The sequence below is a fragment of the Bacillus rossius genome (genome assembly GCF_032445375.1).
Source record: "Bacillus rossius redtenbacheri isolate Brsri chromosome 9 unlocalized genomic scaffold, Brsri_v3 Brsri_v3_scf9_1, whole genome shotgun sequence".
Taxonomy (NCBI): Eukaryota; Metazoa; Arthropoda; class Insecta; order Phasmatodea; family Bacillidae; genus Bacillus; species Bacillus rossius.
The window spans coordinates 16,818,763-16,843,943 of NW_026962012.1; the positions used below are offsets into that span (position 1 = coordinate 16,818,763).

At 44.1% G+C, this 25,181-nt stretch overlaps 1 protein-coding gene across 1 annotated transcript in view; it reads right to left on the reverse strand.

Annotated features, from left to right (window-relative positions):
* Positions 1-435: 435 nt before the first annotated feature.
* LOC134542732 (nuclear receptor subfamily 2 group E member 1) overlaps positions 436-25,181 on the reverse strand; it is a 48,242-nt gene continuing 23,496 nt past the window's right edge. Inside the window, exons 4-7 of the mRNA XM_063387226.1 lie at positions 22,015-22,175; positions 13,623-13,748; positions 12,982-13,210; positions 436-686 (exon numbers count right to left, since the gene is read on the reverse strand). Coding sequence (XP_063243296.1) covers positions 436-686; positions 12,982-13,210; positions 13,623-13,748; positions 22,015-22,175 — 767 coding nt within the window. The remainder of the gene's footprint in view (positions 687-12,981; positions 13,211-13,622; positions 13,749-22,014; positions 22,176-25,181) is intronic.

Sequence of the window (25,181 nt, forward strand, 5' to 3'; positions counted from 1 at the left end):
GATAACGTCATAAGAAAACATTGATGAAAAAATGCATACTTTTTAATTTTCAAATAATATTTACAGTTTTTTGCAAATTTAATTTAAATATTTTGTTTAAATATAATCACGAACAATTAGTTTTAAAAAAAACCGCCGTAACCTTTTTGATATTATAGAAGATTTTCTCGCACGGTGGTTGGCCGGCTCTTGCAAGCTCGGCTCAGGCGGAACGTGACAATGAGTCATGCTTTTTCGTGCGTGCAACCGGCGTTCATCGATTTATAAGACGTTATCACGTCAAATTTTTTTTTCCTAATATTTGGGTACCTAGCTAAGAAAATTTGACCAATCGATATCCAGAACAACCTGCAATTCAGTCGCTCTGGTTGTTAGCACTAGAGACGGCCAAGAGCCACGCGTCCCTCGCCCGGGTATAGACTCGGAGGCCACGTGTCACAGGTCGCTGGTCTTGTACATGTCGCTGATGATCCGCTGGATGGGGATGTGGCCGATGGTGCGCCGGAAGAACAGCTCCTCGATGGTGTGGCTGGACACCAGCTGCAGCGAGGGCAGCAGCAGCAGCAGCTTGCCGAAGCGGAAGGGCTGCGCGGGGTAGGCGGTGCTGATGTACTTGTTGAGGGTGAGCTGTGTGTGGTCCTGCAGAGCCACCACAGCCGCGGGGTCCTGCAGGCTGTCGCCGCCGGCTGCCGAGCCCTCCGCCGCTGCAAGCACAGCCACGGCTCGTCCATGCACAGCCACAGCTCGTCCATGCACGGCCACAGCTCGTCCATGCACGGCCACAGCTCGTTCTTTCACAGTCACAGCTCGTCCGTGCACAGCTACAGCACGTTCATACACAGCCACAGCTCGTCCATGCACAGTCACAGCTCGTCTATGCACAGCTACAGCACGTTCATACACAGCCACAGCTTGTCCAAGCGCAGTCACAGCTCGTCTATGCACAGCCACAGCTCGTCCAGGCACAGCCACAGCTCTTCCATGCACAGCCACAGCTCGTTCTTTCACAGCCACAGCTCGTCCAGGCACAGCCACAGCTCGTCCATGCACAGCCACAGCTCGTCCATGCATAGTCACAGCTTGTCCATGCACAGCCACAGCTCGTCCATGCTCAGCCACGGCTCGTCCATGCACAGCTACAGCTCGTTCTTTAACAACCACAGCTCGTCCAGGCACAGCCACAGCTCGTCCATGCACAGCTACACTACGTTCATACACAGCCACAGCTCGTCCAGGCACAGCCACAGCTCATCCATGCTCAGCCACAGCTCGTTCATGCACAGCCACAGCTCGTTCATTCACAGCCACAGCTCGTCCATGCTCAGCCACAGCTCGTTCATGCACAGCCACAGCTCGTTCATTCACAGCCACAGCTCGTCCAGACACAGCCACAGCTCGTCCATGCTCAGCCACAGCTCGTCCATGCACAGCCACAGCTCGTCCATGCTCAGCCACGGCTCTTCCATGCTCAGCCACGGCTCGTCCATGCAGAGCCACGGCTCGTCCATGCAGAGCCACGGCTTGTCCATGCACAGCCACGGCTCGTTCATTCACAGCCACAGCTCGTCCAGGCACAGCCACAGCTCGTCCATGCACAGCTACAGCACGTTCATACACAGCCACAGCTCGTCCAGGCACAGCCACAGCTCGTCCATGCTCAGCCACAGCTCGTTCATGCACAGCCACAGCTCGTTCATTCACAGCCACAGCTCGTCCATGCACAGCCACAGCTCGTCCATGCTCAGCCACAGCTCGTCCATGCTCAGCCACGGCTCGTCCATGCAGAGCCACGGCTCGTCCATGCACAGCCACAGCTCGTCCATGCACAGCTACAGCACGTTCATGCACAGCCACAGGTCGTTCATGCACAGCCACAGGTCGTTCATGCACAGCTACAGCTCATACATGCACAGCCACAGCTCGTCCATGCACAGCCACAGCTCGTCCATGCGCAGTCACAGCTCGTCCATGCACAGCCACAGCTCGTCCATGCACAGTCACTGCTCGTCCATGCACAGTCACAGCTCGTCCATGCACAGCCACAGCTCGTCCATGCACAGTCACAGCTCATCCATGCGCAGTCACAGCTCGTCTATGCACAGCCACAGCTCGTCCATGCACAGTCACTGCTCGTCCATGCACAGCCACAGCTCGTCCATGCACAGCCACAGCTCGTCCATGCACAGTCACAGCTCGTCCATGCACAGTCACAGCTCGTCCATGCACAGCCACAGCTCGTCCATGCACAGCCACAGCTCGTCCATGCGCAGTCACAGCTCGTCCATGCACAGCCACAGCTCGTCCATGCACAGCCACAGCTCGTCCATGCACAGCCACAGCTCGTCCATGCACAGCCACAGCTCGTCCATGCACAGTCACAGCTCGTCCATGCACAGCCACAGCTCGCCCATGCACAGCCACAGCTCGCCCATGCACAGCCACAGCTCGTCCATGCGCAGTCACAGCTCGTCCATGCACAGCCACAGCTCGTCCATGCACAGCCACATCTCGTCCATGCACAGCCACAGCTCGTCCATGCACAGCCACAGCTCGTCCATGCACAGCCACAGCTCGTCCATGCACGGCCACAGCTCGTCCATGCACGGCCACAGCTCGTCCATGCACGGCCACAGCTCGTCCATGCACGGCCACAGCTCGTCCATGAACACTCTCCCAAGAGCTACCAAAAACTATTACAATGTATCCACTATTGTTGTTTTCATGGGTACTTTACATTTTCGTAACGGTGCTGAACAGTTTTTAAACAGTTTTATTTTTTACAATAGACAAACCTTTATCTCACTTCTATAATATACTTACATCTAAGGCTTATCTTAATTTCAAATCTTTAATTTCTTTGCTAAAATGTGATAATTTTGATATCTCGGTCACAGTAACTGCCATAACCAATATTAATTTTCATTTTAAAAAAAATTATACGTTTGTTCTCTTTATTTATTTACTTTTTAATGCTCTATTTTAGGTAACTTATTTTTTATTTATTCTTTATTAAAATGTGTAAGTAAACTTTATTTATACGATAGCGTTATCTCATTAAGTTCCATTAAATACGGTCTTAATGTCCAAGTTTGATACATTTTGTTAATCCCACAAATATTCGCCTCAAATGATGCCTTTTTTTCAGCAATATTTTTTTCAAATGATTCTTCAACCTAACTGACTATAGTATTTTGCGTAACCTAGAATTTTCTGCAAATTGCTTTTTTCACAATTTCCTTTTTTAATGACGATTATACCTTGTTTAAGTGAACAGAGTGCTGCAGTACCGGAGCATAAATGCTAAAGAAGCAGGACTGATATTTTAAGAAATACTTAAAACTTCATTTCACGTCTCGTCCATATTTTAAATAGTATTTTATGGTCAAAGAAACAACATAACTCATGTCGAAAATTAATTTGGCTCACCATGTTTCATTAATATATTTATTTTTAAATATTTTATTGGCAAGATTAATATTTAATTAAAAATAAAGGTACTTGTGTTGTAACACGGATTAGTATTACAAAAAAAAATAAAAAAGTTATGAAATCTGTAAAATCAGTATTACAATATAAATTAGACTTTAAATTAATATAAATTTAGATAATTATTTTGTAATTCACATTTGAGTTTAAAAAACCGGATGAGTTCGGTCTTTGTTTGGTAAAGGGATGTTGCCATATTTACTTAGTTCTGAACTTTTACTAGGGCATCCGTGTGTGAAAAGAGGAGAGGGGGGAAAATGTGGGATTTTTTAAAATATAATACTAAGCAAACTAAGCACCAACTAATACGTTTGATAATAAATTTGATATCTATACTATTTATTTCAAATAAAGATAAGCTTTATCAAACATCCTTAAACAATAGGCGCTATTTGTAATAAGGCGAAGTTATTTCATTATTCTAAGCTTACCTTAGACCATACTACTTGTTCATGTACTAATAATGAAACTGTTAGTACAAACTATGGCATAAGCATAGTTAAAATGAAATAGGAGCGTGGGTAACAATATTTTTTAAAATTGACTGCTTAATAAAATGAAAAGGAGGTAAGTGCAATTTCATCAAAGTAAAATATATACTTAAACACATTAAAACGTAATCAAAATTTAAAATTAGATAATTGATCTATACTAAAAATTAAAAAGGCTAAAGCATATCCAGTGTAAAAACTACCATTCTTAAACGTATTTGTAATGAAATAGATATTTTTTTTAGCTGACAAATTTCTTGTGTCTTTATTTTTGTACAAATGTTTGGAATTAACTGCATAAGTTTTTTTTTTCAGTTGTAATGTTTTAGCAATTGAAATTGCGTGAGCAAAGCCGCGGGTAATAGGCCTACTGCTGATTTGTTCAAGCTTTGGATGTTTTAATGTATGCTTTTATCGAGTTCAAAATAATTTATCCGAACTTGATGTATTAAGTAATTTTTAGTTTTATTTATATATAATTTCTTACTCTTTAAATAGTTTCTTTGAAATCAAAAATGTTTGAAACAATTGATATTAGTTATCAAGGTCATATGAAGGATCCAAAGTCACTTTATATAAAGGTAATAGCAATCCAAGGTGGTGATTTTAATATTAATCAAGCTAGGGGCCACAATATATTTCCATTACAGGCCGGACCGTCTGTTATCTTGACTGTTTTCCGTACAATGTAGATTTGTGTTTTCAAACAAGCGGAAATACGGCACCATAAAGTTATAATTTAAGGTGGACAGTAAATAAGAGTAAAAAGGTGCCATAAAAATACACCGGTGGCCATTAATATTGCATCACAAGGTGGGTCGTGCCTAACAGACTTCACTTTGTAGGGAGTAAAAAGTGCAAGGAAGGACAAAAAAAAATAACAGGATGTGCGCGTATGGTGATATTTATGAGTAATTATATTGAAGGTAGCTGAAAGCTATTGGCACTGAGTTTTCCCGCCATTCGTTTGCGCATACGGGATGTATTTGCTACTTCTCAAACATCCAACAATTCTACAAACGTAATTAAATATTTAACTATAGGCCCATCAAGATTGTGGTTGATACTCACATTGGTTCTTGAATATTAAGAATATAATAATAAGCGCAGTGAGCAGATTTAGATCAAAAATATTCTAAATACAGGCTGAGCGTCACGCGTTAAGCTATTGCCTTGTCTAAATAACCAGTACCTATTACAGACATCTCCTTTACATAGAAATTAAGGACCAAATAAATATATATATATATACACTAACTGCCCGACCCGGCTTCGCACGGCTATACTAATGGAAAAAAAATTAAGCCACATCTCCCATTTACAGTAATGGTAAATAAAAAAAATCAGTGAAAATTTATTACAATGCTGTATAATGTACCGGAGAGAAAATGAATAGAACCGATGGTTTCCCGACTCGTGCATGCAACGTACAACTGATGTACCCGTACTTCGCTACGGCAGTCTACAGGCAGATCACTCTTGCGCCGCTCATTATACATGCCCCTCCTTGTGGGTACGCCACTGCCGCGCGATGCCCGTTGCCATGGAGACGCAGAAGGAATGAACAATGCAAAATACTGTTCTCATGCAGACAAAGTACCCACGGTTGCCAGGTTTTAACCACCCATGGGATCTAATTTTCGGAAAATGTCATCCTGCGTAACATAAGGAACATTACTGTGAAGTTTCAAGTCTGTAAAATATATATACTTGAAAAAAAGGGCATTTTTTATATTTAAAGTACCCGCCAAAATTTCAACGGTGATGAGGACTGCACTAACAATGAAATAGTCGTTGCCATAGAGACGAATGAAGCATCAACAAAGCAACAGCTGTTGCCATGGTGATTTCCTACCAAAAACTGGAAATTTTGATATATTACGCCCCCGAAACTCCCCTCGGGATCGTATTTCCGCAGAATCCGTTCTTAGTGAGCGTCTACATCACAAAATGAGTAACTATGCTAAATTTCAAGTCAATCGGGTGTATAGTTTTAGAGATCTCGTGATGAGTGAGTCAGTGAGTGGTATTTCGCTTATATATATATATACTTATATATTATATATTAAGAATGATAAGGCATCTAGTGCGTGGTAACAATGTTAATAAGCAATAGGAAATAAACTTCTAGCGCCTGCGGCATTGTCAACACACACTTTGTACGTGTACTGCATGTTGTATCTAACCCCCTACAACGCATTTGATTCTAAATTGGACTTTTAGTAAGGATCCCTAATGTTATTGATAATATAATATAGCCTATAGCATTCCTCGATAAATGTACTATGCAACACTGAAAGAATTTTTCAAATCGGACCAGTGGTTCCTGAGTTTAGCGCGTTCAAACAAACAAACAAATAAACAAACTCTTCAGCTTTATAATATTAGTATATATATACACACATATATGTGTGTATATATATATATAGTGTGCATGGAGATACCTACAGCCACCATATATTTAGTGTTCATGGAGATTATGGCCAAACAACCACCATGGATATGTACATATTGTGCATGGAGATAATTGACCCCTACACCTTGCTAGTATATATATTGTGTGCATTAAAATTATGGACCTACAGCGAACAAGAATATATACATAGTGCACATGTAGATATTTGACCTTCGGCCACCAAGAATAATACATTTATATGTTTGAAAAACTGTTATGGAAATATAGAAACCAAAGTTACATTTTATGTTTATTGTAAGGTTATTATGCACATACAACTACCAAGAATATATATATATATATATATATATATATATATATAGTGTATCCATGGAGATTATGAACCTTCAAAAACCAAGAAATATATATGTGAGTGAATGGAGAATATGGCCATACAGCCCTAAAGTGTGTGTATATATATAAATTGTGTGCATATAATTAAAGAGAACTAAAACCACCAAGGCAACATATATATACATATACATAGTTTGCACGCAGATTATGAACCTACTGTCACTTAGCATATATATATTATGCATGGTGAGTATGGAGATACGACCACCAAGGATATATTATTGTATATATAAAGTATGCATGGAGATAATTGATCTACAGCCACCAAGGGCTCATAAATTGTGTTCATGGAGTTTTGAGCTACAGGTACTAATGATATATAATTTTTGTGCATGGAGATGATGAACCTAAAGCCAACATGGATTTTATATAGCCATACAATGTATAAACATATTAATAAATGTTATAAATATGTTTATACATTGTATGCAAGGCGATTTTTAAACCACAGTTATAAAAGTCCTATCGTGATTATGGATTACAACAATGAGTTTGGTTCCTAAATATTAAGAAGAATAAACGCAATTAAACAGATATGGATCAAATATTCAACCTGTTCTTCTTGAACAGGTAACACTGTGCTGTTGTAGACAATGCTGCGAAGCCATCCTACGCATCGGGCAAGTGTACTGGATATGGCCCACTTCTTCACAGATGTAACTTCACGGCCATCCTCCAACTCTTCGAGACCATAGGTCCGCTTTGCGATTTCTATGGGTCTCACTCTTCTGCACTTGCTACCGTGGTGCTTCCCTCTCCATCAGGCAGCCCACCTGGGCGAGTTCCCGTTCCGCACTTCTCAATTGAACATGCCCTTGTCGGCACACAGAAGCACAACACCGTAGGCGACTTCCTGTTCATTTAACCAGTGATTTGTCACCCTCCTTAGTCCCATTGTCGCATCGATGTCCTTCCTCCTCCGGTTTCCTCCAACGATTCAGGCAGTCATGCTGGACATGCCCTCTTTCTAGACACGCGGAGCACTGTGGACGACCTCATCTTCGTCGCACCAGTAGATTCTTCTCTTGTTCGATCGCTGCATCACATCATTGTCCTTCTCTCGTGGATTTCCTACCACGATTCGGACACTCGCACCGGATGTGTCCCAGTTCTTTGCAGACGAAGCACCGCTGTCGTCCCCTTGTTCTCCGAAACTGCGATACATTCAACAGATGCTTTAGTGTCCCGAATATAGTCTCTTCGTTAGTATTCGAGCAGCAATTCGCTTGATGGTAAGGTTATATCACAGCCTGTCTCGCTCTGATACTCATGTTTCTTGAGGCAATGCAGGCATATTCGAATTTCCTGGGGGTGGACAAGAATACCGCGGATAATTTTGTGGCGGGCCAAACGAAGAGTTTGTTGAACCTCCGCATCTCTGAGTCCATATAAAAAAGCACTGGTGGCTATCTGCTGGCGGAACTCTGTTGGTGCTTCTGGGTAGGCGAGGTGCACGAGTAGCTCGATGTCGGCTTGAAATTTTTGGAGTGTTCCAGAAGATCGCTTTTGACGTGTTTTCAGTTTCAGGGCTGTTCTATACAACTCGCCCATGTGTCGGTCAACATACCTCAGCTCAAGGGCCTCTAATAATACTCGATAGTCTTTCTGGTATAGAACTGGTGTGGTCTGCAGCAGCTCTAGTAGAGATCCTCGCAGGGCCAAGACTAGTCTTTTCTTCCACATCCCAACCTTTCACTTCAGAAGCTGACTCGAACTGTCGCCTGTAGACATCCCACGATGTTTGGCCATTAAAAGTGGGTGGCTTGAATTTTCGTGACCAGCTGCGCCTTCCACTTGCATGTCTCCGGAAGATCTACTTCGTTTAGTAGCAGATGTAGCTTCCTAGATCATCCGATGGCACTCTTCAGTTACAGCTACTACTAGCTGTCCGGTGGCCTGCTCGAGTTAAGCTAGCTGTGGCGCCATCAGTTCTTCGTGGTCTGCTAGATGTTGCTCCAAATACTGCACTTTTCCATCCAACTTGATGCTGGTTTCATCGATATTCTTCTTCATTTCTTCTTGTGCAGCCACTGTTTCGTTTCGCATCTCTTCTTGGTTTTCCTTGATGCCTGGGATCTCGGTCTTTATGCCATTCTTAATATCTTATTGGCAGTTCTTCATTTGTTCTTCATCTCATTCTTCATTTCTTCTTGGCAGTTCTTCATTTCATTCTGGCTAAACTTCATTACATCCTGGCTACTCTTTACCTCATCGTGGTTCCTCTTCATTTCACCCAGCCTACTATCGATATCTCCAGGTTACTCTTCATTTCATTCTTCATTTTGGCAAAGAATGCCATTACATTCTTAAGCTCGTCGGCAGCTATCTTTCTTGTTCTCATACACTACCAGCATGTAATTTTACCAACGAGCTAATCGAACCTATAACTAACATCACTACAACTACACTCAAAACTAATTGCAATTTAAAAAATCTATTTTTTTTAATTATTTTTAATTATGTAACTGACACCTAAATCTATTAGTTAGGACTATCTCACTTCTGACACCAAAATATTACGATTTATCATATTGGGAGAACTGGGTTCGTAAGGGATAGCCCAATTAGGTTTTATTACAGTTTTATTAATTACTAATATTTGCATTAATAAAGAGTTGTACTTATAAATGTCTGATCACAAGTGACTAGCACTACTTAAAATGTTTATTCTCAGGTCAGTCAATGTCTGTCAAGTTCCACAGTTCGCACTCCTCACTGGAGCTAGGCTCGACAGTGGTTCGACCCTCACCTCGCGCCTGTCCACACACACAGTCTCGCGCCACTCAGTCGCCGCACTCTCACGATCCAGTCAAACTCCGCGTCACGCATCTCTCGTAGGTGCGGGGGGGAGGAGTGTGTCACCCACTTCGCCGATGTCGCGCTTCTCTCCGTCGCCGAACTCGTCACGGGAGTCACGCGGCACTCGACTCTCAACTCTGTCGCCAATCTCGCGGCACACACGCGACACTACTCGTGGAGGCTGCCTTCGCTGCTTAGGTACTTGGGCACCCTTCTCGAACCGACGAGAGCAGCTGTTACGAGTCGCGTCATCCCGGGCCGACCTGACGCCCGAACAGGCCAGAAGGGCGGCGTCAGTTCACGCTGCTCCGCGCGGTGGCCCGCGGTATTGCCAAGGCCGCTCAGCGGTAGATGGGGGAGGGAACGCACGTGACGCGGCACATGACGCCACCGGCCGTGCAGGGCCCTCAGTCATCGTGGTCTGATCTCTCGCGTTCCTAACAATATATTTTACATTGTTTTGTGGACTTTCAGACATTAAGGATATATATATTGTTTGTGTACATGGAGATTATGAACTTGTAACTGAAATGGATATATATAGTGTTCATGGAGTTTATAGACATACAGTTATCAAGTATATTGCTATTGAGCTCATGGAGATTATGTAACCTGAGGCACCGAGTTTATATATATATATATATAACCTCAGCCACCGAGGTTATATATATAACCTCAGCCACCGAGGTTATATATAGTCTATATAAATATATATACATATATATGCATGTATATGAGTGTATATATATATATAGTGAGCATGGAGTTAACGATTTAAATATTTTGTGCATTGGATTATTAGAGCATCCAAGTGTATATAAATGTATGAGTGTGTTTAGTGTGCAAGTAGAATATGGACCGAAAGACACCTCAAAAACCCTCAACCAGATAATATTTTCAGTCGCTCGGAAATTAATCTCCAGACGTCCACTATTGCAGCTGCAACTGACTCCTCACCATAGAAACTGAAGTTGCAATAGTGCGTAAATGTTGAGCTTAAAGGGATTTCTGGAGTGCCATCTTGTCCGACAAACCCTGTTTCTTTTTGCATCATCGGGTTCAGGTGCCAGTTGCAGGGCCGCCATCTTGGATTGTGACATCACGGTGGCCAAAAATTGTTTTCGTCTGCTGGAGGCAGCCATTTTGGATTATGACATCATAGTCACCATCTTGTTTTCGTCTGCTGGAGACAGCCATCTTTATTTTCAGTACTTGTAATTAGGAGCGCTAGTTATTACACATCGTCTGCTAGAGAGTGCTGCCGCCATCTTGTTTTCAGTATTCAATACCAGAATTGCTAGTGTCAGGTAGTAAACACATCTGCCAGTGTGTGTTGCTGTTATATTGGTATAAATTCATCTGCTGGAGTGCATTAGTATTTATTTCCAGGGCACCCACAATCTTTTCGACCATCTTGGCCACCATATTGTCGACCGTCTTGGCCGCTATCCTGAAAATCTGTAATTATTTAGCTAGAAATTCGGAAATCTTCCCAAATATCATTATGCGTTTAAGTTCTTGGTTCGATCCTTGTTCCATCCAAAAAAAAATTTTATGTATAAACTATAATTTCAATAAATATTGTGAAAAGTCCTGAAAAAGTCTGTAATTCCTCTACTACTAGCCTCCAGTAAGTCGATGATGACATATTGACCACCATCTTGAAAATTCGTAATTATTTAGCTAGAAATTTGAGATTGATTCCCAAATTCATAAACCAAGCACCGCATTAATATTTTGATTGACTCGATCTTTTAAAGTTCTTAGTTAGATTCTTGCTCAAAAATATATATGATTTAAATTTAAATGTATTAATTTAATTAAATATGGTGAAAATTCCAATAAGTGGTTTAAATTTCTCCAGCAGACTTATAAATGATGGTGAATGTGACGTCATACTAGCTCACGTGATATATACATCAGTATTAGTGGTGGGAGGTCAGTCTGTCGGTGGTCTCTGTGGAAGAAGCACCCATCACCATTTTTATTTTGTCCTCAGAGTGTTCGAACCGAGGACTATAAGCTCCATGATATAAGTTATTTATTAATTATATTTTGGTTAATATATTTATTTTAATAATTGTTATATATTTAAAATATTTTCTAGTATAATAATTATGCATTTTCAAGATGGTGGCCATAAGGAAATTTGCAATGATAATGTCATGATCGAAAATTATTGTAATTTTTCGAAACAAAGGTGGCTGAAAACAAAATGGCGGATATGATGCCATAATTCAAAATGGTGTAATCCAAGATGGCAGATCCAAGATGACCGCCGGGCTCAAGGTCATAGGTGAAGGTCAAACTTTAAGGTCAATGTCATCCAGTATGGCGGACAGACCACCTGCACCTCAGCCTGTCTCCAGGTGCCGGACCTACGTGTCAGCCAGTATTTCGGAACTAGACCGAGATCTGCATTAAACATTGTCTTGCTGCCTACCACTTGGAGTAAAGTGACTGTTCAACTCGCACTCGGAGCAAACAGCTGGTGCACTGAACAGTAACATGAACATCGTGCAGGTGTTAAGGAACGTTATTGTCCCCTACCTTAAGGGGACCGTCTGGGTGGTTATCGAGGCGGGATGATAAGCACGACGCTAACTGGTGCTTCTAAGAGCAGTATCGCCTCTAATCGCAAGGCTTTGAAATGGCGCGCAGTCTTCTCGTCGTCAACTGGATAACTGTGAAATTTTAGCGATGACCATAACATTTTAAGGTGGAGAAATTAGGATAAAGATGTAATGGAGGGCCCTTAAGTACTTTCAAGAATATTTACCGGTTGTTTTACGCCTAACAATTGCTTTGAAAACACGCATTTTAGCAATTTTAAATCTTCTAAAAATACAGTTTAAAAACTTCCACAGCTTTTTAACACAACACATTCACTTGATATCTACCACATAGAACATGAATAGTCCATGTTCGGGAGAACTGTGGGCATGAATCAAAACAGTATGGACGGAGGTAATCCAAAACTCCCAATGCAGTGGTTATGGCCACCCATTCAGTACTGATGACCTAATGTTCCGTGCATCATATACAGCTGCCAACACCAACGACCTTACCTGTGTAAGATAAGCATATCTCCCAATAATACTGGTACTTGCTCATTATTTTCGTACATTTACAATTTTAATAGCCAGTGGGGTGAAAATGTTTCATAAATTTGGCCAATTTTATCATTGAGCGAGTTTTAAGTTGTCAACAATTTAAACTTATATAAACGGAAAAAAAATCATATTTCATTGATAACTAAGATGAAATATGGCAGGAGCTAGTCACAGCCAGGTTGTGACAGAGGAAAGGCAGGGCCAGGTTGTAGCGAGGGAGGTACAGGCCACGAGCAGAGGTGAGACGTGGCCAAGTAGGGCAGCGAGGAGTGTCGGGGCTCACCCGTGCTGAAGAGCGCGATGGCGCGCAGGCAGGCGAACTCGTGCGGGTCCACCAGCATGCGGCGGATGTCGTCCAGCTTCTCCTGGAAGAGCTGCACCTCGCGCAGCAGCGGGGGGCGGGCGTGCAGCGTACCGCAGGCCGTCAGCACCGCCCCCAGGTCCAGCGGGGGCAGGAACTGCGCCGCCCCCAGCACGAACAGCTCTCTCCAGCTGGTCTCCAGCAGCATCAGCTGCGCACCAACCACACACGTTCACGTGCTTTCTTATAACAAATATTTACATTTTATATAGGCCTACATTTCTGGTTGACTACTACTTCCCTTTAATGAAGTTTTATTGTAAATTTAATATTTATCGGTCATCATTTATTTGAAAAACGTGGTTTTAGTGGTCATCACATTTTTAGGTAAATACTTTCAAACTTAATCATAGAATGCATTGATTTATTTATTTTGATGTGACGGTTTATATTTCTTTGACAACCAAAATTATTGATGAAAATATAAATTCAAATTGGTCATCTTTTATCTCTTGTTGTCGTACCTATAACATTTATATTCAATAGCTGTTCCCCTCTACCATATAAATAATACTGGAATGATTGCGCTGTGCTTGTTCCGCTGGTCGCTAGTCGGTACCCACCTGGTCGTGCAGGGCGAGGGCCGTGAAGGCTGGCACACTCTTGGCCCACTGCACGTTCATGAAGAGCAGCCTGGCAGCAGACTCGCACACCGCCTCTGCGCTGGGCGGCGGAGCAGCCAGCGGCAACTGCAAGTGCACAGCCTGCTGCTTGCACTGCCGTGCTGCCACACTGGCACACTGCCTGTACTGCCATACTCACACACTGCCATTCTGACACACTAGCACACTGCTTATACTGCCATACTCACACACTGAAACTCTGCCATACTGACACACTGCCATACTGCCACACTAGCACACTGCTTATACTGCCATACTCACACATTGCCACACTGACATACTGACACACTGCCACACTACCACACTTGCACACTGCCTATACTGCCATACTCACACACTGCCATACTGACACACTGCCATACTGCCACACTGCCATACTCACATACTAGCACACTGCCATACTGCCACACTAGCACACTGCCTATACTGCCATACTCACACACTGCCATTCTGACACACTAGCACACTGCTTATACTGCCATACTCACACACTGCCTCTCTGCCATACTGACACACTGCCATACTGCCACACTAGCACACTGTCTATACTGCCATACTCACACACTGCCATTCTGACACACTAGCACACTGCTTATACTGCCATACTCACACACTGCCTCTCTGCCATACTGACACACTGCCATACTGCCACACTAGCACACTGTATATACTGCCATACTCACACACTGCCATTCTGACACACTAGCACACTGCTTATACTGCCATACTCACACACTGCCTCTCTGCCATACTGACACACTGCCATACTGACACACTGCCATACTGCCACACTAGCACACTGTCTATACTGCCATACTCACACACTGCCATTCTGACACACTAGCACACTGCTTATACTGCCATACTCACACACTGCCTCTCTGCCATACTGACACACTGCCATACTGCCACACTAGCACACTGTCTATACTGCCATACCCACACATTGCCATTCTGGCACACTAGCACACTGCTTATACTGCCATACTCACACACTGCCTCTCTGCCATACTGACACACTGCCATACTGCCACACTAGCACACTGCTTATACTGCCATACTCACACATTGCCACACTGACATACTGACACACTGCCACACTGCCACACTAGCACACTGCCTATACTGCCATACTCACACACTGCCATACTGACACACTGCCATACTGACACACTGCCATACTGCCACACTGCCATACTCACATACTAGCACACTGCCATACTCCACACTAGCACACTGCCTATACTGCCATACTCACACACTGCCATTCTGACACACTAGCACACTGCTTATACTGCCATAATCACACACTGCCTCTCTGCCATACTGACACACTGCCATACTGCCACACTAGCACACTGTCTATACTGCCATACTCACACACTGCCATTCTGACACACTAGCACACTGCTTATACTGCCATACTCACACACTGCCTCTCTGCCATACTGACACACTGCCATACTGCCACACTAGCACACTGTCTATACTGCCATACTCACACACTGCCATTCTGACACACTAGCACACTGCTTATACTGCCATACTCACACACTGCCTCTCTGCCATACTGACACACTGCCATACTGCCACACTAGCACACTGTCTATACTGCCATACTCACACACTGCCATTCTGACACACTAGCACACTGCTTATACTGCCATACTCACACACTGCCTCTCTGCCATACTGACACACTGCCATACTGCCACACTAGCACACTGTCTATACTGCCATACTCACACACTGCCATTCTGACACACTAGCACACTGCTTATACTGCCATACTCACACACTGCCTCTCTGCCATACTGACACACTGCCATACTGCCACACTAGCACACTGTCTATACTGCCATACTCACACACTGCCATTCTGACACACTAGCACACTGCTTATACTGCCATACTCACACACTGCCTCTCTGCCATACTAACACACTGCCATACTGCCACACTAGCACACTGTCTATACTGCCATACTCACACACTGCCATTCTGACACACTAGCACACTGCTTATACTGCCATACTCACACACTGCCTCTCTGCCATACTGATACACTGCCATACTGCCACACTAGCACACTGTCTATACTGCCATACTCACACACTGCCATTCTGACACACTAGCACACTGCTTATACTGCCATACTCACACACTGCCTCTCTGCCATACTGACACACTGCCATACTGCCACACTAGCACACTGTCTATACTGCCATACTCACACACTGCCATTCTGACACACTAGCACACTGCTTATACTGCCATACTCACACACTGCCACTCTGCCATACTGACACACTGCCATACTGCCACACTGCCATACTGCCTATACTGCCATACTGACACACTGCCATACTGCCACACTAGCACACTGCCTGTACTGCCATACTCACACACTGCCTGTACTGCCATACTCACACACTGGCATACTGCCATACTGACACACTGCCATACTGACACACTGCCATACTGACACACTGCCATACTGACACACTGCCATACTGCCACACTAGGACACTGCCTATACTGCCATACTCACACACTTCCATACTGCCACACTGCCATACTGCCATACTCACACACTAGCTCACTGCCTTACTGACACACTGCCATACTGCGACACTGCCATACTGACACACTAGCACACTGCCTATACTGCCACACTAGCACACTGCCTATACTGCCACACTAGCACACTGCCTATACTGCCACACTAGCACACTGCCTATACTGCCACACTAGCACACTGCCACTCTGCCATACTGACACACTGCCATACTGCCACACTGCCATACTGACACACTAGCACACTGCTTATACTGCCATACTAGCACACTGCCTATACTGCCACACTAGCACACTGCCTATACTGCCATACTCACACACTGCCACTCTGCCATACTGACACACTGCCCATACTGCCATACTCACACACTGCCACTCTGCCATACTGCAATACTGACACACAAGCACACTGCCTATACTGCCACACTAGCACACTGCCTATACTGCCACACTAGCACACTGCCTATACTGCCATACTCACACACTGCCACTCTGCCATACTGACACACTGCCATACTGCCACACTGCCATACTGACACACTAGCACACTGCTTATACTGCCATACTCACACACTGCCATTCTGACACACTAGCACACAGCTTATACTGCCATACTCACACACTGCCACTCTGCCATACTGACACTCTGCCATACTGCCACACTAGCACACTGTCTATACTGCCATACTCACACACTGCCATTCTGACACACTAGCACACTGCTTATACTGCCATACTCATACACTGCCTCTCTGCCATACTGACACACTGCCATACTGCCACACTAGCACACTGTCTATACTGCCATACTCACACACTGCCATTCTGACACACTAGCACACTGCTTATACTGCCATACTCACACACTGCCTCTCTGCCATACTGACACACTGCCATACTGCCACACTAGCACACTGTCTATACTGCCATACTCACACACTGCCATTCTGACACACTAGCACACTGCTTATACTGCCATACTCACACACTGCCTCTCTGCCATACTGACACACTGCCATACTGCCACACTAGCACACTGTCTATACTGCCATACTCACACACTGCCATTCTGACACACTAGCACACTGCTTATACTGCCATTCTCACACACTGCCTCTCTGCCATACTGACACACTGCCATACTGCCACACTAGCACACTGTCTATACTGCCATACTCACACACTGCCATTCTGACACACTAGCACACTGCTTATACTGCAATACTCACACACTGCCTCTCTGCCATACTGACACACTGCCATACTGCCACACTAGCACACTGTCTATACTGCCATACTCACACACTGCCATTCTGACACACTAGCACACTGCTTATACTGCCATACTCACTCACTGCCTCTCTGCCATACTGACACACTGCCATACTGCCACACTAGCACACTGCCTATACTGCCATACTCACACACTGCCATTCTGACACACTAGCACACTGCTTATACTGCCATACTCACACACTGCCACTCTGCCATACTGACACACTGCCATACTGCCACACTGCCATACTGCCTATACTGCCATACTGACACACTGCCATACTGCCACACTAGCACACTGCCTGTACTGCCATACTCACACACTGCCTGTACTGCCATACTCACACACTGGCATACTGCCATACTGACACACTGCCATACTGACACACTGCCATACTGACACACTGCCATACTGACACACTGCCATACTGCCACACTAGGACACTCCCTCTACTGCCATACTCACACACTGCCATACTGCCACACTGCCATACTGCCATACTCACACACTAGCTCACTGCCTTACTGACACACTGCCATACTGCGACACTGCCATACTGACACACTAGCACACTGCCTATACTGCCACACTAGCACACTGCCTATACTGCCACACTAGCACACTGCCTATACTGCCACACTAGCACACTGCCTATACTGCCACACTAGCACACTGCCACTCTGCCATACTGACACACTGCCATACTGCCACACTGCCATACTGACACACTAGCACACTGCTTATACTGCCATACTGCCACAGTAGCACACTGCCTATACTGCCACACTAGCACACTGCCTATACTGCCACACTAGCACACTGCCTATACTGCCATACTCACACACTGCCACTCTGCCATACTGACACACTGCCCATACTGCCATACTCACACACTGCCACTCTGCCATACTGCAATACTGACACACAAGCACACTGCCTATACTGCCACACTGGCACACTGCCTATACTGCCACACTAGCACACTGCCTATACTGCCATACTCACACACTGCCACTCTGCCATACTGACACACTGCCATACTGCCACACTGCCATACTGACACACTAGCACACTGCTTATACTGCCATACTGCCACAGAAGTCACGAATTAGGGTTTCCCCCCTTTTCTTTGATAACCCAGCGCTCTTAGCCGTGAGGCCCTGCCGCCCTGGGGCCCCCATGGGCGTGGATGCGGATCACGCCGCATACGCAACCAGGAAGAGCGTTAGAGCTTTCGGCTATGCAAAGTGACTGAGGCTACCCATCTCAGTTTATGCACCACCTCTGGCCCCCTACTCCACTCAGCTAACCAGCAAGTTGGATGCTCCCTTCCCCTCTGGAGTATCACTTCTGGCGCCTACCTCGGTCTCCCGCCTCACACTGGGACTCCTCAATCACCCAGCGAACCCGCGGTCCGGTGGAGGCCTACCCAACCTCTGCCAGCTGTCCAGGTTGGTTACCGGAGCTGTCCTCGTCGCTCACAACGTCAGTACTTCAATACTGCCATACTGCCACAGTAGCACACTGCCTATACTGCCACACTAGCACACTGCCTATACTGCCACACTAGCACACTGCCTATACTGCCATACTCACACACTGCCACTCTGCCATACTGACACACTGCCCATACTGCCATACTCACACACTGCCACTCTGCCATACTGCAATACTGACACACTGCCTCGCTAGCACACTGCCTCTACTACCATACTGACACACTGCCATACTGCCACGCTGCCATACTGACACATTAACACACTGCTTATACTGCCATACTCACACACTGCCACTCTGCCACACTGACAGACTGCCATACTGCACACTGCCATACTGACACACTGCCATAATACAACACTGGCACCATTCTATATTCCCTTCGAGCAGGCCAGTTTGTTTTTTGTGTCCAAATTCACCATTTAAAGATTGTATATTAACTCTAAAATTGTTTATTTGCAGAAGAATTATTACTAGCTTTAAGATACGTTTGAGTAAAATTTTTATTACATATTTTTTTAATGATTTTATGATAAAAGGTATGTGGCTTGAATTTGTGTTATTTTTAACTTTACTGTCATATTTTGAAATGGTTTTGCATTAATTATTTTTAATGGTTATCAATTAGGTAGCTACAAATTTAATCTTTAAATGGACTACGAAATGGAAGACTAGAACATTGTTTGATATCTATTTGGTTGGACTTAAATTTAAACGTGGGCCAGTGTGTTTCTTGGAACCGCCGTAGGGCAGTCAGTCAGCTGGTCGCGGCAGATGCCAGCACCGGTGCGAGAGTGTCTGAGGGCCTCGTGCAGGCGTGTGTTGGGGCGTGAAGGTCCTTACACGGAGTACTGCGGCCCGTGTTACCTGGCATCAGACCTCTAGGAAGTTTTGTGCTGGAAATTAGGTATTTCGGCACGTTTTTTTGTAAATTTTATCATAATATTAAATTATTTTTGGAAATAATTTTTTTCCCATAAGTCGACTGTACCGCGACTCGCCCCTGGTCGACCTTAGTGCGTGCAAACTCCGACAGAGGGAAGTCTTTTACGATAGTTCACTTCGGGCCGGACGACGAGAGTTGCCGAAGTTTTCCGACGCCCCTCCACCCTATAGGACGAAGTCTTTGTTTGAATTAGCGACGCAGCGCCGATGTGAGGGGACTCTTGCTCTGCACTCTGGAACGACCGCGTCGGTAGTCCGCTGATCGCGTTTCGGGCTCCGTCCAGTTAAATCAAAGCTGACGCCGAGCAACAGTACTAAGATGTAGTCTGATCAGAAAAGGGATGTTTCCCTATTTACCTTTTGGTTTTTTTATTTTAGTCATCTCAGTATAGCATCTACGTAGTAATCCTAGTTTCTCCGCGAACCAAATTTATTGTCTGGTGCCGCATTTTTTTAAAAAAAATTTTTTTAACCGCGATATCGGCCGCGCACCACGCCCTCCATCTTCCCACCAGGCAACATGGCTGTGCCTAACAACTACTACCCTGTTTTGACAGGGTCATAGTCCCCCCCCCCCCCCCCCCAAAGAGAAAGAAACCATCATGGGGAACTAAGCAAGCCCGGCGACCTCCAATTTTTGAATTGGTGGTTTCGCCAGTGGTAGCCCTCACTCCGGGCCTTTTCGCCATCAGCTACGAACCGCCAGAAAATCTTCAGTTCGTGAGAACGAGTGCCAGTGAAAGTTTTTTTTTTTTTGTTAATTTCCAAAAGTAATTTCAGATAACAGATTTGAACCAGTTTAACAGTTTTGGTCTCTTCAGCCATTTCGAAATTGTATAGGTATGTGAAATGGTTAAAATTAACCAATGATAAGTTAATATGGTGATTACAGATTATTGTAAAATGTTAAAACTTTACGGTTTCTTTAAGAATGATGGGTTGGAAAAATATTTTTCTATTCGCGACCCGGGTCGGCAAATGATTAGGTAAATTGAGCTCTCTTTAATAATGGTTAAATGATAGAAGTGTTTTCTCTTTATAGCTTGTAACAGAAAATCTTGAAAACAAACCTTGATCTTAAATAAAAGGATGTCTATAAACGTAACTATTTGTTTTTATTACTTAAGGCAATAAAGATCCACACTATGCTCCCAGGTCTTGATAGGGAGTTTACAAATTTTCGTTGGACCCACCCCGTGTCCGCCTCTGATGTTTAAATTTTGTTCTTAATTATTTCTTTTCTGCCCGCCACTTCCAAGGCCTGTTTTGTCGACATCTTGTCAATATTAATAACAAGGACACGAGGGGCGTTTCAGTTTTTTGTCATACATTTTCTTTCAAAGCTAGCTTAGTTTGCCGTCGGCTAATCTCCTTATATATTTCTCTTTTATTGAGATGAATCTGTTTGGATGACACTGCACGGGAAATGATTTATTTAGTATTAACATTGTAAATATTGCGTAGTTGAAATTTTATCGAAGCATTTGTGGTAAACCTAACCGCGAGGAAATTTAGCATTGCGTGTGAAGTAAACTAAAAGCAACAGTTTGAATTTACCATTAAACAACGTCGCAATTATTTTAAAACTATGTACGCATTGAAGAGCTAAGCTTAAAAAAAGACCCTGCCTCTATACATATATTTTTTTTTACATTTATGGCCATATGAAAGTTGACACGACAAAAAATTTTTATATGGAGATACACTCTCAAAAACCAGCCAGCATGTTTCAGCCATTTAATCCGCAAATACTTAGACCAGATACTAACACTCCACTAATCGTGTTTGATTTTACTGAACAGTATGATTGTACAAATTCGAAATATTATCGACTGCAGGATCTAAGTCACGATTAGTTAGAATATTTGCTACAAATATATGTTTATTCTACATGCTATTATACAATTATATAATTGCAGTTATGACATGTGTAGCTACGACAGACTTTGCGCTCTGGGAAGAGACTGTGAGGCGACAGAGGGCCAACAGCATGGCTGGTGGTACCTTGAGAAGGGCCGGCGGCGCGCACAGGAAGGCGGGCAGCACAGGACGGTAGGACGCTGCCTTGGGCGCGACCATGCCCAGCAGGGGCGCCTGGTCGGAGTCTCTGTGCGGGGAAGACGAGCCGGCCTCCTTCAGGTACAGCGCCATCTGGCGCCGCAACGTGGAGCTGCGAGGACCGCGCTCGTGCTGCACCGCTGCAACACAGCTGTCACTCCGCTGCAACACTGTCTACACGCTGCTGCATTACAACTGCCACTGCCACTGCCACACGGCCGTCCAACTGCTGCAACACAGCTGTCACTCCGCTGCAACACGTTCTACACGCTGCTGCATTACAACTGCCACTGCCACTGCCACACGGCCGTCCAACTGCTGCAACACAGCTGTCACTCCGCTGCAACACGGTCTACACGCTGCTGCATTACAACTGCCACTGCCACTGCCACACGGCCGTCCAACTGCTGCAACACAGCTGTCACTCCGCTGCAACACGGTCTACACGCTGCTGCATTACAACTGCCACTGCCACTGCCACACGGCCGTCCAACTGCTGCAACACAGCTGTCACTCCGCTGCAACACGTTCTACACGCTGCTGCATTACAACTGCCACTGCCACTGCCACACGGCCGTCCAACTGCTGCAACACAGCTGTCAGTCCGCTGCAACACGGTCTACACGCTGCTGCATTACAACTGCCACTGCCACTGCTACACGGCCGTCCAACTGCTGCAACACAGCTGTCACTCCGCTGCAACACGTTCTACACGCTGCTGCATTACAACTGCCACTGCCACTGCCACACGGCCGTCCAACTGCTGCAACACAGCTGTCACTCCGCTGCAACACGGTCTACACGCTGCTGCATTACAACTGCCACTGCCACTGCCACACGGCCGTCCAACTGCTGCAACACAGCTGTCACTCCGCTGCAACACGGTCTACACGCTGCTGCATTACAACTGCAGTAGTATATAATAGCCCGTCCGGGGACAGGGTCCAGGGGGAAGTGCCTGATGCCGAGCCACATCTCTGAATGTGATGTCACGGCGGTCATCTTGGATGAGCGTAACGGGACACAGCGTAACAGGACAAGTAGTACGTGACTTTGACCTTGACCCCGGCGGCCATCTTGGATCCGCCATCTTGAAATCGATTGCCCCACTCATTATGATGAAATTTTCGTCTCTGTCGACATATATGGATTTTTTCTGTTCTGCTGGAGGCTGCCATCTTGGATACCGTCGAGTTTGTTTCTGCTGTTTGTTCATAGAGAGCGCCAGCGTCGCTCTGTCTCATCACATAAGGTCGATGTTCCATTACCTACCATAGCTATTATGGTCCTTATCGACATATTAAATTTAAATTTTTATACAAAATACATTGGAAGTGCTGTGATTCGAACCATCGCAGCTCTGATCTCTAGGTTGGAAAACATACGCCTTTAACCGCTCGGCCATCGAGACATTTACCAGACTGAAAATTAAATAAGGTATATATAAAAATAACATGCATATTCGGAATTGTATTTTTTTTTAAATTTTAAGTAATAATAGCACTACCTGTTTTTAAGACAGAACCACCATCTTGTATTAAGACGTAACTGTTGCAATTATCGTTACGGTCACTATCTTTAAAATCAGCAATTTATATGTTAGAAAATCGGGAAAAAATTTAAAAATCATAAAAAAAATTTAATTAAATAATAAAAATCTTAAAAACCACTGTTGCACTTATCGTAACGGTCGCCATATTGGATTATATAAATGTTGCATGTTTCGTTACGCCCGCAATCTTGGTTGAATACTATGTCATAGTTACACTTTATGTTACGACCGTCATATTGGATCCTATTAATGTTGCATGTTTCGTTACGGTCGCCATCTTGAAAATCTTTATTTATTATCCAATTTTAATGAAAAAAAATACAAAATTCATCAAAAAATTAAATTATTAGAATTCTGATTGATTATATCGATTCCCGTCCTTTGTTCTAAACCGGTGAGGGCAGCAAAATAAACGTATCCTTCCTCCACAGAAGCCACCTACAGACTGACCTACCACCAATACCAAGGTATACAGGTATATACCGTCAGCTGGTAGGATGACATGTCCACCATCTTTTCTTCATCCGCTGGAGACCACCATCTTGTTTTTGTCTGCTAGAGTGTGCTGATACCATGTAAGTATAGTTTTCTGGTCACCATACCTTTGTCCTCAACTGTTGGCATTGAACATTGACCTTGAAATTAGACCTTGACCTTGAGCTTTAACCTTGACCCTGAAATTTGACCTTTACCTTGAACATTGACCTTGACCTTAAACTTTGAATTTGACCTTGAAATTTGACCTTGACCATGATCTTTGACTTTGACCTTGTCGACCATCATGGATCCGACATTTTATTTTCAGCACATGCTACCAGGAGCTACTGCCTGCTAGTGGTCATTGCCACCACCTTGTTATCAACTGCTAGAGTGTGCTGACGCCATGTTAGTTTAATTCTTACCCACTTGAGTGCAGTAATCATTAATTATTATTGCTGTGACACCCGTCATCTTTTCATTTGGCCGCCATCTTGGAATTGTGTTTTTATTTAGCTATAAATTCAGGAAAAATTCCAAAATTCACCAAAAAAATTGGCAATCATTCTAAAGATTGATTAGATCCGCTCCTGTCCTTGGTTAGATACTCGATCGATGTAATAACATTTAATTTTATGTAAAAAAAATAATAATTTCAATAAACCATGTTAAAAATTCTTAAAGAGACTTTAAATCCTCTACTACCATCATCCTATAAGCCACCAAGAACAACATCTTTGAAAATTCGTAATAATTAACCTAGAAATTCAGGAAAAAGGTCAAAATTCATTAAATAAATTTGCAAACAATATACTGATTAATTAGGTCGATTAAGGTCCTTGGCACAATCCTGGACGAAGCTAAAAGAAATTTAATTTAAATACCAGAAAAGTGTAAGGTTCAAAAATAAAACACTGTCAGTTCTTTCTCAAACATAATATTTATTACATAATTTCTATCCTACTACAGGATCACTTGACGATATTACTTGGATAGACATTGCAATAACTGTACAACTAAGATTAATAAAGATAACGAAGACTGTGCTCCAACATCGTGGAAGAGGAACGAAGGCAGAATATTAGACGACAATAATGATTATGAAGATTGTAAAAAA